General features: G+C 43.5%; 1 protein-coding gene across 1 annotated transcript in view; it reads right to left on the reverse strand.

Annotated features, from left to right (window-relative positions):
- Window positions 1-1,926: 1,926 nt before the first annotated feature.
- LOC117048537 (copine-5) overlaps window positions 1,927-15,148 on the reverse strand; it is a 130,127-nt gene continuing 116,905 nt past the window's right edge. Inside the window, exons 15-21 of the mRNA XM_033152491.1 lie at window positions 13,882-13,928; window positions 13,270-13,451; window positions 12,218-12,345; window positions 8,399-8,501; window positions 6,046-6,103; window positions 3,988-4,061; window positions 1,927-2,268 (exon numbers count right to left, since the gene is read on the reverse strand). Of these exons, the coding sequence (XP_033008382.1) occupies window positions 2,080-2,268; window positions 3,988-4,061; window positions 6,046-6,103; window positions 8,399-8,501; window positions 12,218-12,345; window positions 13,270-13,451; window positions 13,882-13,928 (781 nt within the window). The 3' untranslated portion in view covers window positions 1,927-2,079. The remainder of the gene's footprint in view (window positions 2,269-3,987; window positions 4,062-6,045; window positions 6,104-8,398; window positions 8,502-12,217; window positions 12,346-13,269; window positions 13,452-13,881; window positions 13,929-15,148) is intronic.

The following is a 15,148-nucleotide window of genomic DNA, read 5'->3' on the forward strand; positions in this document are numbered from 1 at the left end:
GCTTTATAAATGTGTCTGTGGGAAGGGAGGGGCGTTATTTTGTTTTTGTTTTAATTATTTACTTGTATTTTTATTCTGCGACCTGCCCTGAGATCTTGTGGTGAAGGGAGGTATACAAATTTAATAAATAAATCAAATAAATAAACAATAAATAAAAGAGCGAGGGCTACATCTATGAGTGAATCAGAATCAGAAAAGGGCACTTGTCTAGAATTTCTGGTTTTAAAAGGGATACGATTGAAAGATCTGCTTGGCTGAGACTTCTGTAATGAGAGGTACTTTTAAATTCAGCTAAGTTGCCCTGAGTTGAGGACAGGGGTATAAACTGAAATAAATATGTACATAAACAATTTTTTAAAAACATACAAAACCCCGCTAAGCTTTATAGAGGCTTTCCAGGGGAGAGTTGAGAAAATTCTAGGAGTCTGAGTATGGTTTTGTGTCAGAGCACAGCAGGAGACCTTGTGATCCCCCAGATCATGTTGGACTCCAACACCTGTCAGCCCCGGTCAGCATGACCAATGGTCAGGGACGATGGCAGCTGAGTCCAGCAACATCTGGTAGGTCACCACTCCTTTAGAACAGCCTCCTCCAACTTGCTGCCTGCCAGATGTTTTGAGTTACAAGCCTCATCGGGTGCTGTCTGGAGCTGATGGGAATTGCAGCTCAAAACATCTGGATAGTGCCAGGTGGGGAGAGCAGCTTTCAGAGTTATATGCAGGTTTTGTGATCCACGCCAAGCTGGAGTTTTTATATGGCAGGTCCAAGTTCTGCAAAGGCTGAAATGAAGAAAGGACATACCAAAGTGCAACACAGGGATAGCGGAAAGAGCTATGCCCATTCCTACTTAACCCTGGGAACAAAATAGAAAATTCTTTCCAGTAGCACCTTAGAGACCAACTGAGTTTGTTCTTGGTATGAGCTTTCGTGTGACACGAAAGCTCATACCAAGAACAAACTCAGTTGGTCTCTAAGGTGCTACTGGAAAGAATTTTCTATTTTGTTTCGACTATGGCAGACCAACACGGCTACCCACCTATAACTAACCCTGGGAAGTAACTTTTCCCGTCACTCTATGAATACATTTTTGAATCCGAAACTTCAAGATCATCCCGACTGAGGATACCACTTGTAAGTTATCACTCTGATGGGCAGAACTGCAAAGAGGACAAAAACAAGGCCCATTCATTCTCTCTCTCTCTCTCTCTCTCTCTCTCTCTCATGCCCCGTGCAATAATGCCCCCTCAGATATCAAATCTAGACAGCAATTAGCTGAGAACCAGGGCTTTAAAAATGCAAAAGGGACTTAACAGAGTCACAAAAAACAAACAAGCAAGGGAACAAACAGTCCAGGCCTGCACAAATATTTGTCAAAGTAGATTTACAAAGAATAAGGGGGGGGGGGATTAAGCAATTTAGGGACTGGATGCAGTACAAGGAACAGCAGCAACACCAGCAGCATTAAGAGACGACATCACACGGTCACTTGATCACAATATTCAGCCTGCCAGGTCAATCCATAAGCTGAGCCATTACAAAGCGGGGAAGAAGTGTCAGAAGACTTGAGGTGGCAGCTGGACTATACATGGGCTTAAAAAAGAAGAAGACCCCAAATCATTCAGCTGTAAGGGGTAGGGCAAGGGAAGATGCATGGAGAAAGGGGCTGCTTCATCACACAAACCACACAGGAATGAATGACCTGTGCCTTCTTATGAGGACTATCCAAGACAGGCTGGATCTCCCCAAATAGGAAATGAGGAAACTTGGCAACAACAGGGCTTGTCCTTTAACAAAATGCAATGAAATTAAAACCCTTATTTCCCCCAGGTTTCACGGCTGGTCTGTCCTTCCAACGATGCACATCGGTGTGCCAGAACGGCAGCAATAAACCAGCTCTCAGAGAGGATTTTTTTTTTTTTTTTTTTTTTTTGCAGAAAAGAGTACACTGTAGATTTTCATTTTGTGGTGTGATCACTGCCTGGATGTCAGTCTGCCTGCAGAAAGTTGAGAGCTGATCCATAGAGAGTGACTTGTGTTTTGTAGGCAGCTGCCTCAAGTGCTGCTTTACTCTCCTGGCGTTCAGATTTCTGTCTGGAGGGTGTGGCCTGTGGGGGTGTACGGAGGTGGAGCTGGGTTGGGTTTGATGCCGCGTCCCTTCATGTAGGAGATGAACTGATCGGGGATCTCAGCAAGAACGTCCTTAGCCAGCCGAGCCATACTCAGGACGTGGTTTCCTGTGCGGTCAATGTAATCTCGGAATGGGACAAACTGGGAGAGAGAACAGTATATCGAAGGCATGAAAGGCAAATCATTCAAAAGGCAATATATATCCTTAAAACAGAGACTTCCCTGATCCAGGAAGGCTGGACCGCATTTAGTATAGAAAGATCACAGGTGGCAAAACTCGAGCAGTTCGCCAGGCAGAGATCATGCCAAAACCTCCTCAGCTTTGATAGGGAAACAAGTTTGCAATGGGATTTGCTGCTCTCTGGTAAGTTAAACTCTTTTGATAGGCTATGCCTTTTAATTGTTGCTCACCTCAAATCTTCAGGAGGGGGTGGGCTACAGAATTAAATACATATTAGAAATATAGGAAGTTGCCTTGCATCTTTCTTTTTTAAAAAACAACAACAGTGTTTATTTGATTTTACAAAAGTAAAGTTATAACAATACCAAATAGATCATCATATTTAGAGATTTCTCTGAATCTCCAGGCTTCCATGGGTCCTATTGTCAACATTTTCAAGTGCATATTATTTCATCTCTCTCTCTCTCTCTCTCTCTCTCTCTCTCTCTCTCTCTCTCTCTCTCTCTCTCTCCATATTGTCCATAGTGTTTGTTAAATTGTAAGTGTTATTAAAATCCTGTTAATGTTTTCATCTGCTTACAATGGTCTCCTAAATAAACTATAATTTTTCCCATTCTTTCTTGAATGGGAAGTTTTTGTCTTCTTGTTTTCTGAGCTTTCTGGTCAGCTTTGCCATTTCGGCATAGTCCAACAGGAAGTTGCCTTGCATCAAGACACACTATTATTGAATCTGGGCCAGTCTAAGCTGACTGGAAGCAGCTCTCTGGAGTATGTACCTGAGAGGTCTTTCATGACACCTTGCTATCCTATCATCCTTTTAACTGAAGATGCCAAGTATTGAACCTGGCACGTTCTGTGTGTGAGGACGTGCCCCGTCACCAAGCTGTTGCCCTGGCAATAGTTCTCACCCATCCCTGGCAGCTTGTTTTCCTCTATCCAGGTGCATATTCAGAGTGATGCAAGACAACTGGAGCTAGGGAACTATGTAACTCAGAGAACCCTGTCTTGGCACATTCAATTCAGTGTGGATCAGAAATGATTTGCCTGGTGCAGTGGAACCATTATATTAGCTTGCCAGCAGGTGCGTTGCTCTTGCTTACTAGGATGGGCAGGGAAGTCAGTGCAGTGCAAAGATGTCAAACTGGCTCTGCTAGTGTGTTCACACCACACCAACCTCACCCTCCCATCTGCTGGTAGTGGTGACTGGTGTCCCATTAGGACTTGTGAGCTGGAAGGTAGGGGAGTGCAACAGTAGGTGCAGCCAGAGCCAACCACAGGCAGAGCCAACTTGCCCCGGTTTTGTCCTAGTTTTCCTCCTCCCGGTTGAGTTCTGGCAACCCTGAGACTAAGGAGGAAGCTGGCAGGCAGTGCCATCCCCTGGGTTGGTTGTAAGCAGGCAGGCAGGCAGGTGGGGGTGGTCTGAGGGCAAGTTCAAGGTTGGTGGGGCAGCACGCCGTTCCTTCCACTCAACAAGTCTCCACTGCCTGCCAGGAAAGCAGAGTAACAGCTACCGTTGGGTCTCCTCACACACTGAAAGTGAGCTGAAAACCCCCACACTGACAAACACAAGTCAGCTTAGAAGCACGGAGGCTCTTCAGCTCTTGCCTGTTCTGCAACAAGACTGGCACACAAAGCAGATCATGATTTATTTATTTTTTATTTTTTTAAAAAAAGCATACCTGGACAATGTCACGTTCTGCAATCTTTCCACGGGACGAGATTCGAATGTCATCTCCATCCAGCTCCACCATGGCTGTCCATTGTGCGGAGGGATGAATGGAAGGAAGGAGGGTTAATCATACATAGCATGAGTAAGGGCGCAAAGGAGTCAAAGACTACAGGAGGCCCACAAAACTCCTCTATGCCAGGACTGATAAGCTGTTCCATTATCCGAAAAAGGCAATTTGAGCAAAGAGCTCCACTATCTTCTTTCAGAGAGCAAGCAGGAAAAGCACCTTCAATTTTCATTTCGCATATTGTAATTTGCTCTACTGATGGCCCTATCAATGTCTGTTTCTCATTGCTCACTGCAAGATATAATTAATCTGTTATATTTTACCTGTTGAGTTCACTATACAACTTTTCAGCCTTTTTTATTTTTTGCATCGGGGACTGTCAAATCTGAGGCATGGAGTTTGCAATTGGTGGCATAAACACATATATGAGGAAGGTTAGCTGTTGCTTTGCTGCACTTTCTGCATACAACTGTACCTTGGTTGCCAAACGCCTTGGAACTCGTACGTTTCGGCTACCGAATGATCAAAAAATGGAAGTGAGTGTTCTGGTTTTCGAATGATTTTTCGAAGCCAAACATCCAGCGTGGCTTCCACAGCTTCTGATTGGCTGCAGGACCTACTGCAGCCAATCAGAAGCCGAACTTTGGTTTCTGAATGTTTTGGAAGTTGAACGGACTTCCGGAATGGATTCTGTTCAACTTCCAAGGTACGATTGAATATCACACTGGGCTAATCATGCATCATTCAATGCCTATGGGAATATTTGCAAATCCATAGTGACTATAGGGCTGTGCACAGCTGCCCCTATCTGCCCAGTGTCATGGATGCAGGGGTCCCGAATCAGGGTCACCTGCCCTGAGCTAACCTGGGGACCACCTGTAGCCCTAAAGTAGTTTTGAGGAGGGACTTCCCCCGAAGTAAACATTCAGCCAGGAGCAGGGGGGTGGGGAGGAAATGTTGCTCTACATCCCCCTGACCAAGAGCAGTCAAGTTAATTCTACTGGTTCTCCTTTGCACCCAAAGAAGCACCCTTCTTCTTTTCAAGTGGCTTTTCTGCATGGATGTTGCTTGCAAAGGAGCACCATGCAGGGGCGTAGCAAGGGTGGGCGCAGTAGGTGCGGTGCACTGAGGGGTGTGTGTGACAAAATGGCAGGCGGCACTCACCACAGGGCCTGCAGCGAGCCCAAGCAATGCATCTCAGGCGCCCAAAGGCTCCACAATATCCACCCGTTGCCTCCAACCAGCTGTTGGGTGCCCCCATCCCGTCCTTCCCTAAGGGTGCTGCACACCCCGTCCCTACACCCCTACTAGGGGCGCCGGGCACCCTGCCCCTATGGCCGGTTCACCCTGCCCCTGGGTGCACTGTCCCAGGTGTCCAAGAGGCTTCCTCTGCCGCTGGCACCATGCCCACTTACCCTCTGCAGGTGGAGATGCAGTTGGGCCTAAAGGGGGTTGGCAGGCACTGTCCTTCCCCCATGCAGAACACTGGGGCTTGCAAAATGTGCCACACAGCACTATGCAAGCACTATGCCAGGGCTTGCAAAGCACCGTGCCTTTGCCTGCATGGCTTGATTTCAAACCATGTGGGCAAAATTGGATTAACTGGTGACTGACAGGTGGGTGGCCCCACTCACCAGCCAAACTCAGCCAGATGGGGGAGATAAGAATCTGGTTGGATGGTATCAATGCATTATTTACAATATGTTTTTCTATTTTCTGAGAATGGCTAATCCAGTGTCATCGCTGGTATGCAAAGCTGCAGTGAGTGGGTGATACCACAGTTGCTGTGGGTGTTTCTATCAGCACTGGTATATTAGTGCCTATTGCTGGACATGGTGCTGTTGGTTTTGCTGCTGGCTAAGCATAGATTGCAAGTATCTGATACTGGCCTTAACCCCTGGGATAGCAGCTGCCATTGTAGCAGGAGCCTAGGATTCAGCCTTTCAGCCAAAGCATTAGAAAGTCCTCATATTTCATGACTGTTTGCACAAAAGTTCTTACCGTCAAATTCAGCCTGTCCAACTCCTACAATGATTATGGACATAGGAAGCTTGGCAGCCTGGGAGTCAACAGGAAAGAAGGAAGAAAGAAAGATGTGTGTGGCAGAGGGTTGGGGTTGAGATGGGAAGGAGAGGAAGAGAGAAAACAAGAGCATGAATTCAAAACAGAAAGCTGCAAAGTGATGTGTCAGAAATCAGGACATAGATTGTGTGGGGGCAGAGATGGGATGGGGAGTCTGTTGCAAGACTGTAACTCCCATCACCTCCAGGCAGCACAGCCAGTGGTCAGGGATGCAACAACACCTGGGGAGTCCCAGATTCCCTACTCCTGGGCTAGCTTTAGCACTGCTTGGTTATGAATATTTGCATTAAAGGTAAATAATATTGGGAAGTGGGAACACAGCAGCTGTTGCTTGCCTTTGGTACAGAAATATAAGAAAGCTAGAACCAAAGCCAGTCCTAATTATAAATGGAAGACTATAGTGATCTAGGCCTTTTACAGATATATGTGTAATAATTTTATATTTGTATCATTTGCATCAGACAGGGGAACCTTTGGCCCTACAGGTGCTGCTGAGCTAGAACTTCCATCAGCCCAAGCAAGCATGGCAAATGGCCAAGAATGTGGGGAGTTGCAGATCAGTGACATCTGGAGGGGAAAAGGTTCCCCACAACTGATTTATATAATGACTGGTGGAATTTCAAATGCCTAATGACATGTTCACATGTGGAACTTGGGGTGTCCAGCCAGCCATGGCAGTGCAACTCTTAGCCATACCAGCACGTTGAGAATATGATCCTCATGTGTGATTCACAAAAATCAGTTTTTGTGATAACTGCATCAGGGGGAGCAGAACTTGGACTTTGAGTTCCCCTTGCCTCCCATATTCTGTATGAACAATGAAGAGAGATTTGTTTTTTTTAATGCATTGCTAAGTTTGCCGCTGGTTGTAATATATTGCCAGTCTAGCCCCCACCCCTTTGCAGCATATTTGTATATTTAACTCTGTTCGCACTTTATACGTGCAGACCTTGGACCTTTTAAAAAGCACAAAATTCCACTTCATCCTTATATGGGTAGCAAAATATTTTGAGAACATTGTCATGGGGGAGATGGGGCGGGAGCCGATTCACACTCCACGGTGCTAAACTAACACAGTCATAGAATCAGAATTAACCCATTGTCACAACTGATTTAGCAAGGAACTGCTGCTACCATAGAAAAAAGGAGCAGATTCGCCCACTTTATTTAGCCGCCTCTTCCAATTTTAATAGGCTGAGCCCTTCTGTTTGCTTATAGAAACAACCCTTTCTGAGACCTCTCCCTGACCCTAGTGATACGCTTTGTGCTTTCTGCTTGACTGCCAAACACCTTTAGGAACTCTGTTGTTGTTGTTGTTGTTCTTAACACACTCTCTCTCTGCCTTTTTATCCAATTATCAAGCTTCCTCCTCTTCTCCATCAGCAAACACTGATTGTTTTTAGCTGTTAAAAACGCAGTGTAATCATCAGTGTGCTCTTTGCTGGGGCTGATCTCTGGCCGGGCTGGAACAGTTTAATAATGAGCACCCCTCATCCACAACACGGGGCATGGAAATGTCAAAATGGCTGCATGGGTAGGAGGAGATAAAAGGAAAATTGCCCAGAGAAGTGATTGGGTGCTTAAATCAATTATGGTGCAAATAGGAAGCTGCTGTGAGTTCATGTGGTCCAGCTGATACTCAAAGTTGCCTGGGAGGCGCTGAGTTCAAAGCCTGCCTGAGCAATGGGGAAATTAGCCTTGGGCAAGTCATTTTCTCTCACCCTTAATCTTTCATCAGCTGCTTTGATCAGGCAGGAGATAATAGAGGATGGCACACAGTGGTTAAAAGAGTGAGTTGGGAAGACTTTGGTACAACCCAAGCTTTAAGCTTGCTGCTAGCTTTGGTTCTCCTCATCTTTAAAATGGGGGTCTACTTTATAGGCTTGTGCAGGGGTTACTAATTAAGTTAAGCACTATGCGAGTTCCAAATCTAATTAGAAGTGCTGTATCAGTCATGTTGTTAACATGAGGGCAGAAATGGCTACAAGGTAAAGAAGGAACAGCATTTTAAAAATATACTCTTTAGTGCTCCTATGTGGAGTTCCTGTGGGGCTAGTTAATGTTTGACCTTTTGCAGTGGGAAAATGGACCTGTGCTGTGGCTACATCCCCCCCCCCCCCGTGGCTTGAAATAAATACCAGGATCTTAACTCTCTAGCATATTACATTGCCTACCTGAAACTATTTTACTCCCCATCCTGGCAGGTGCAGTTTTGTTTGTTGGCAGATCTGAACTCCTGGGACAACCCCCCCCCCCAATCTGTGCTACTCACATTGACAATAGCTTCTTTTGTCTGGGCCATGTCCGATATCACGCCATCAGTGATGATGAGCAAAACGAAATACTGGGAACCGTCCTGCACAGCTGCAGCGTACCTGAGTTTTGGGAGGAGAACATGTGAATTTAGGAACAGAGGCAGGAGTGTTGTCAGGGTGGTCTGAATTCTGAACTAAACACCCCACATTCTGAAAGACATATGGTCTTGTAGTAAGGTTAAAGCTTACTGGGAAGTGATATATAATGAATTGAAAAGGATGTTTAAAATAGCATGAATAAATTTGAACGATTGGCTGCAATATCATCAGATCAATGAAGTCTTTAAAGTCGACAATAAAAACTTTGGTTTTCATTCAGAAAAATCCAAACTGGAAACAGAATTGTTAGGTGTAAAAGTGAAAAATCTTTCCAATATGTACAATTCGTTGTTGGAATGGCATACAAAGGATGAACAAGTGAAGTCAGTCATGATAGAATAGGCTAAGGATGTGGGGCACAACATTATGTTAAATGACTGGGAGAAATTGTGGAAGAAAAGTATTAAATTTACTGCATGTACTGTATTGAAGGAAAACGTTATGAAGATGATGTATAGATGGTACTCGACACTTGTTAAATTGGCAAAAATGTATCGCACAGCTGATAACAAATGTTGGAAATGTAAGGAAAAAGAAGGAACTTTTTTCATTTGTGGTGGATGTGCCCCAAGATTAAGGACTTCTGGGAAAAGATTTATAATGAGATGAAAAAAGTGCTAAAATACACTTTTATTAAAAAAAAAACCCAGAAGCCTTTTGTTGGGAATTGTAGGACAAGAAATACCCCCCAAAAGATTTAACATTCTTTTTGTATGCCACAACTGCTGCGAGGCTACTGCTTGCAAAGAACTGGAAGAGCCAAGAACTACCTACAATAGATCAATGGCAGATGAAAATGATGGACTTTATGGAGCTCGCTGAACTGACTGGAAGACTCTGCAACCAGGGAGAAGTCGATGGAAGAAGATTGGAAGAAATTTAAAATTTATCTGAATAAGTATTATAGTATTTAGTGTTGCCTTAGGAAGTAGCTATAGGTTTTTGCTATTTCTTTTTTAAGATTTAGGTTTAAGAAGATGTTTACAGTATATGAAGTTTAATGGTTAAGTTATTGATACATTGTAACTGCTTGACAATGATATGATCCTGATATTCAGCTGGGGAGACTGAGGGAAGTCACCTAAATAATGTAAAAACAATTTACAAATGTAAGAACCTATTGTTCTTTTTTCTTTTTCTTCTTCCCCCCCCTTAAAATTATCTTTTGTTTAAATGTTTTATGAAATTATCTTTGTTATAAATCTTACAAAACTAATAAAAATCATTAAAAAAAAATAAAAAAAAATAAAATAGCATGAATAAAAACCCCAGAAGCTTTCCTTTTTGGAATTATAGGGACAGAACTACCTAAACTGTATAGCAGGGGTGGCCAACTTCCAAAAACTGCGATCTACTCACAGAGTTAAAAACTGGCTGTGATCTTTATTTATTGTATTTACAAGAAGAAAAGGAATGCTACAAAGAACCGGAGAAGCTGAGAGAGGGAGAGTTGGATACCTCGGAGCTCGTGGCAAGGAGAGCTTTGGACTGTGCCTGGATCTGTGGACGTTGGGAGAGGGAAGTTGCATGGAAGTTCAGTGCTGATGCCATCAGGAGAAGAAGAATGGACAGAGGGGGTGTGGGGTGAAGTATTAAGTAAAATCTAAAGCAATCTGTTATGGTATTTTGAAATTGGAGGGTGAACACTGTCAACAATAGTTTGTTTTATTATTTGTTTGAACATGAAAAGAGATATTTCAAGTTTTTATGTTATTAGCAGCAGTTCAAAGGATAGAAGAGATAGATTTGATGAGGACGATTTGTGAGGATTGATGAGGATGTAGTATAAATAAAGTCAATTTAAGTGGTTTAAGTTTATAGATTAAGACGATTAAGATTAAGATGAAGATTAAGATGAATGTTTTACTTTATATATATAATTAAGTTTAATTTTTTAAATGAAGAGGTTAAAAAGTAGATTATGGATATAAACTCGAAGGTGAAAAGGCAGGGGAAGTCAACTGTCAAGATTGGAAAAAGAAATTTTTTTTTGAGATGTTTAATTAAGAAGAAAAATCATGGCAATTTTTGTAATAGATGTGTAATTGTATTTGTTTTGTATGTGTATAAATGTAGGTGTGGTTAAGGTTGTATGTTGTTATAAGTAAAAATGTCAATAAATTCTTATAAAAAAAAAAAAAAACTGGCTGTGATCTACCCCCTTTTGGGGGGTTCAGGTCGAGGTTGTTGAGCTTTTTTAAGGAAGGAAAGCCCTGTTTTGGGGGCTTCATGGCAAAGATGTAGAGCTTTTTTTAGGGGAGCCAAGGTTGCTGAGCTTCTTTGTGGGGAGCCAGTGATCTACCAGTGATCTACCACAGATGTCCAGTGATCTACCAGTAGATCATGATCTACCTGTTGGACATACCTGCTGTATAGAAACAAGAATGTTACTTGCCCCAAAATGGAAAGAAGCAGAAGTCCCAGGAAAGGGACTTTTGGAATATGCAGAAATGGCGAAACTTACCGGAAGATTATGATGATGATGATGATGATGATGATGATGATAATAATAATAATAATAATAATAATAATAATAATAATAATAAATTTATACCCTGCCCATCTGGCTGGGTTTCCCCAGCCACTCTGAGTGGAAGAATAAGAAATCAAGATAACTAACTTTTTATAAAAGAATGGAAATGGTTTATTTAATATTTACAGATAAATTGTAAACAGATAAGAACATTGGCAGGATTATTGTAATAACCTGCAGTTTTATAAGAGTACGTATTTAAAGCAAATTAAGTTAATTTGGATATGCAGAAGATTTTAAAAATAAATTTAAGGAACCGCAGAAAGAGGGGGAAGGAAGTCAAGCTTTCAAAGGTTAAAATGATTGTAAAATTAGTGAAATGTATAAACCTGAAAAGCATAAACAAACAAACATCCCACATTCTGCAGCCCCAAATGCCCAAGTGCTTCAGTCTGGTGGCAGCTTGCTAAGTACAGGCATCCCCCACTTATTCGGGGGTTATGTTCTGGGCCCCCGCTCGCATAAGTGAAATCACATAAAGTGAGGAACGTCTAGAAAAAGCCTATTTAAAAGCCTCTTAAATGCCCATTTTATCTTGCTCTCCTGTTCTCTCTCTCTCTCCCACTGTCTCTCCCTCCAAACAACTCTCTCTTCAACTAGAGTTGAGGCTCTGGGGCTGGCTGGAGGCTGCATGGGGAAGTGGCTGCTGCTGCTGTGCTTCCGTGTGTGTCAGCTGTTAGGCGGGGAGACTGAGCAGTCTAAACAAAGCCCTGTTGCACCTCCAGTCTCTTTGGGGCTTCCTCTGCCATCACTGATGTCCTCTTTGGGCTCTGGAGAGGGTCTCCTTGCAAGCCATGAGGACTCTCCAGCTCTCTCCTGCCATTTCCTGGTATTGTTATGAAGTAAGAACTTTACAACCCAGATTTTCATTAGGCTACGCCATAGCTGTCAACCTTTCCCTTTTTTGTGGGAAATTCCCTTATTATAGCATGGGAAACAGCAAGGAGGGTTGACAGCTATGGGCTACACTGGTGTGATAACACTTATCTCACTACGTGGTTTGTAAGAAACTACCAGAATGTCATCAGCCATCCAAATCTGCCCATAAGAATAGGAGTTGCATTCTCAGTACCTGCGGGTCACTTCCAACCACAGCTAGCAAATGTCATGCTTTGTGACGATACCTTGCACTGATGAGACATACCTAGCCACGTGGTTAACCACCGGTGCAAAGTTAGTTGGACCATAGAGCTGGACGGTCTTGAGGCTCTGGTGATAGGCTTCAAGGATACCTTCTATTCCACTACAATGAGGATTGTCAACATTGCCATTCTGCAGGAGAGAAAGGGAGAGACAATTAGGGTGAAAGCTCCTCAGACACAGTGGCTGATTCCCCACCCCCAGCAGCGGAATTAGCTGCTTGGTCGCCTGGAGTGGCGCACATGCCATGCACCTGGGGGTGGGGCAATCTGCCCACGGGGCGGGTTGATCCACCCAGAGGGTGATTGGTGTGGCAGCGATATGCCCGGTTTTTTTTTTTTACCCCCCCTCTGGGATGACACCCAGGGTGAACCGCCCCCACTGCACCCCCTTCCTCCACCACTGTCCACCCCATTCTCAATGTTTGGCTCAGCTGATGGATGACCATCGGCAGAGATCAATACACTGGCTAGAGGAACTGCTAGCTAAGGGAGTGCAATAAATGTCACCAATCAGATATTAGGCTGATGCAAAGGGAGCTGCCTCTTGGGATTCAGAGGGACAGCAACAGCAAATGAAAATGATGACCTTTCTTTGCATCTGAAGCTCATGTCAACTTTTCAAAGAGGGACAAAGAAACCAGCCTCAAACTTTTTTTTTTTTTTGAGGTTGAGGAATCCTAAACCAGCCCCAAACTTATCTAAGTCAGCCCCAGGACTCTCAGATGTTCCTTGCCAGGTAAGCCTTCAAGGATGAGACCATCACATGGGAAAGCAAAGGTGCATAGTGCAAACCTATTCAAGTTTGCTCAGGAGTAAGTCCTACTATGTTTAATGGGGCTTGCTCCCAAGCAAACGTGTTTAGGATTTTATTCTTAAAGATTTAAGGATTCTGCTATTGGTGAAAAGTTCCTGCTGAAGGAGAACATGGGGATTTTCCCTTCATCAGGGAATGTTGGCAGGTGGGTCCTGTTTGCCTGCCACTGGATTCAATTTGAGGCAAAGTATAAGAAGCTGCTTCTGAGTGCTGGTGTGATTCCAAGGAAGGTGTCAGTACCAAGGGGAACTCATGAGACACACGCCCATCCGGAGGAATTTTGGCTCCAAACCCAAGTGCTGGGAACATTTTGTCACTGTCATAGTCCTGGATTATCTCGCCAACAGCCTTCAGTGCCATTGCATAGGCATTGAGCTGGTATGGATTCATGTAGTGAAGGGAAGTAGACTGAGAGGGATTCCCTGCCAAAGGGGGGGGGGAGAGAGAGAGAGAGAGAGAGAGAATGAATTGTAGTTGGTTCACTGGTAGGCTGTAGTGTGGCATTCATGAGGTCTGCATGAAGCCTTAGGAACAGAGGAAGCTCCTAAGATGTATCCCACATTCCAAGTTTGAAGATACAACACACTTACTCAGAGGTAAACTGCAGCGAAAGTGATATAACTTATTTCTGACTAGGCACATGTGGTATTATGCCTCTAGGCTACAGTCCTACGCAGACATACAATTGAACACAATGAACACTTTTGAGAAAACATGCTGTAGATTGCACTGTAGATTTAACAACTTCAATAAATACGTGCATCTCCAAAAATAATTATTTAAACATTGGGAAATCAAGTGAACAAAAACTTAGCAGCAGCTCTGCGAGACATCTGCTGTAAAAAAACTTACCATTGGAAGCTGTGAAGTCAATGGCCACTGTGAAATTGATCTGCGTCCTGAAAAAATGTCACATCTCACATTACTTAGTCAGATTGATAAATCTATAAGCATTTTGATTAGCTCAGAACCTTTGAGTGGAATGACCAACCCAAGTGAATGTCTAGAACACCACTTATCCATCTCTTCCCTGGATCCTTTCTGTTTCCATCTGTCTCTCACAAACCTTGCGTTTTGTAATCATTCAGAGTTGAATTCAGTTTTTGAATCTCTCTCTTTAGAGTTGAGAGAAGATGCAAAAAGACAGGTTATGCTGCCATGTGCCTTCTACACACACTTGGCCACATCATACTCTGTGAGCAACCCATGTTTCTATATTTTTTATTTTATTCATGGACTCCACCTAATTCGCTGTCAGGTTGGGAAGGTCCCGAAGGCAACCTGGACAAAGTTCTTTATTAAAACAACAAAACAGTTCAAAAGTAAAATCACAAGGTTTTAACCAACTAAGTTCCACTTGGAGAAGACTCCCTGGAATTAACATACCAAAGTAAAAAATAAATAAAAAATCCTTCCAGTAGCACCTTAGAGACAAACTAAGTTTGTTCTTGGTATGAGCTTTCGTGTGCATGCACACTGTATCTGAATAAGTGTTGTTGTCGTTCAGTCGTGTCCGACTCTTCGTGACCCCATGGACCAGAGCACGCCAGGCACGCCTATCCTTCACTGCCTCTCGCAGTTTGGCCAAACTCATGTTAGTAGCTTCGAGAACACTGTCCAACCATCCCATCCTCTGTCGTCCCCTTCTCCTTGTGCCCTCCATCTTTCCCAACATCAAGGTCTTTTCCAGGGAGTCTTCTCTTCTCATGAGGTGGCCAAAGTACTGGAGCCTCAACTTCAGGATCTGTCCTTCTAGTGAGCACTCAGGGCTGATTTCTTTGAGAATGGATAGGTTTGATCTTCTTGCAGTCCATGGGACTCTCAAGAGTCTCCTCCAGCACCATAATTCAAAAGCATAAATTCTACGGCGATCAGCCTTCTTTATGGTCCAGCTCTCACTTCCGTACATTACTAGTACTGGGAAAACCATAGCACACTGAAGAAGTGTACATGCACACAAAAGCTCATACCAAGAACAAACTTAGTTGGTCTCTAAGGTGCTACTGGAATGAATTTTTATTTTTATTTTTTGTTTTGACTATGGCAGACCAACACAGCTACCTACCTGTAACTGATACCAAAGTTAGTATTGCCCATCAATATAAATGGGTCTACTCTG

The sequence above is a fragment of the Lacerta agilis genome, chromosome 6 (assembly GCF_009819535.1).
Source record: "Lacerta agilis isolate rLacAgi1 chromosome 6, rLacAgi1.pri, whole genome shotgun sequence".
Classification (NCBI taxonomy): domain Eukaryota; kingdom Metazoa; phylum Chordata; class Lepidosauria; order Squamata; family Lacertidae; genus Lacerta; species Lacerta agilis.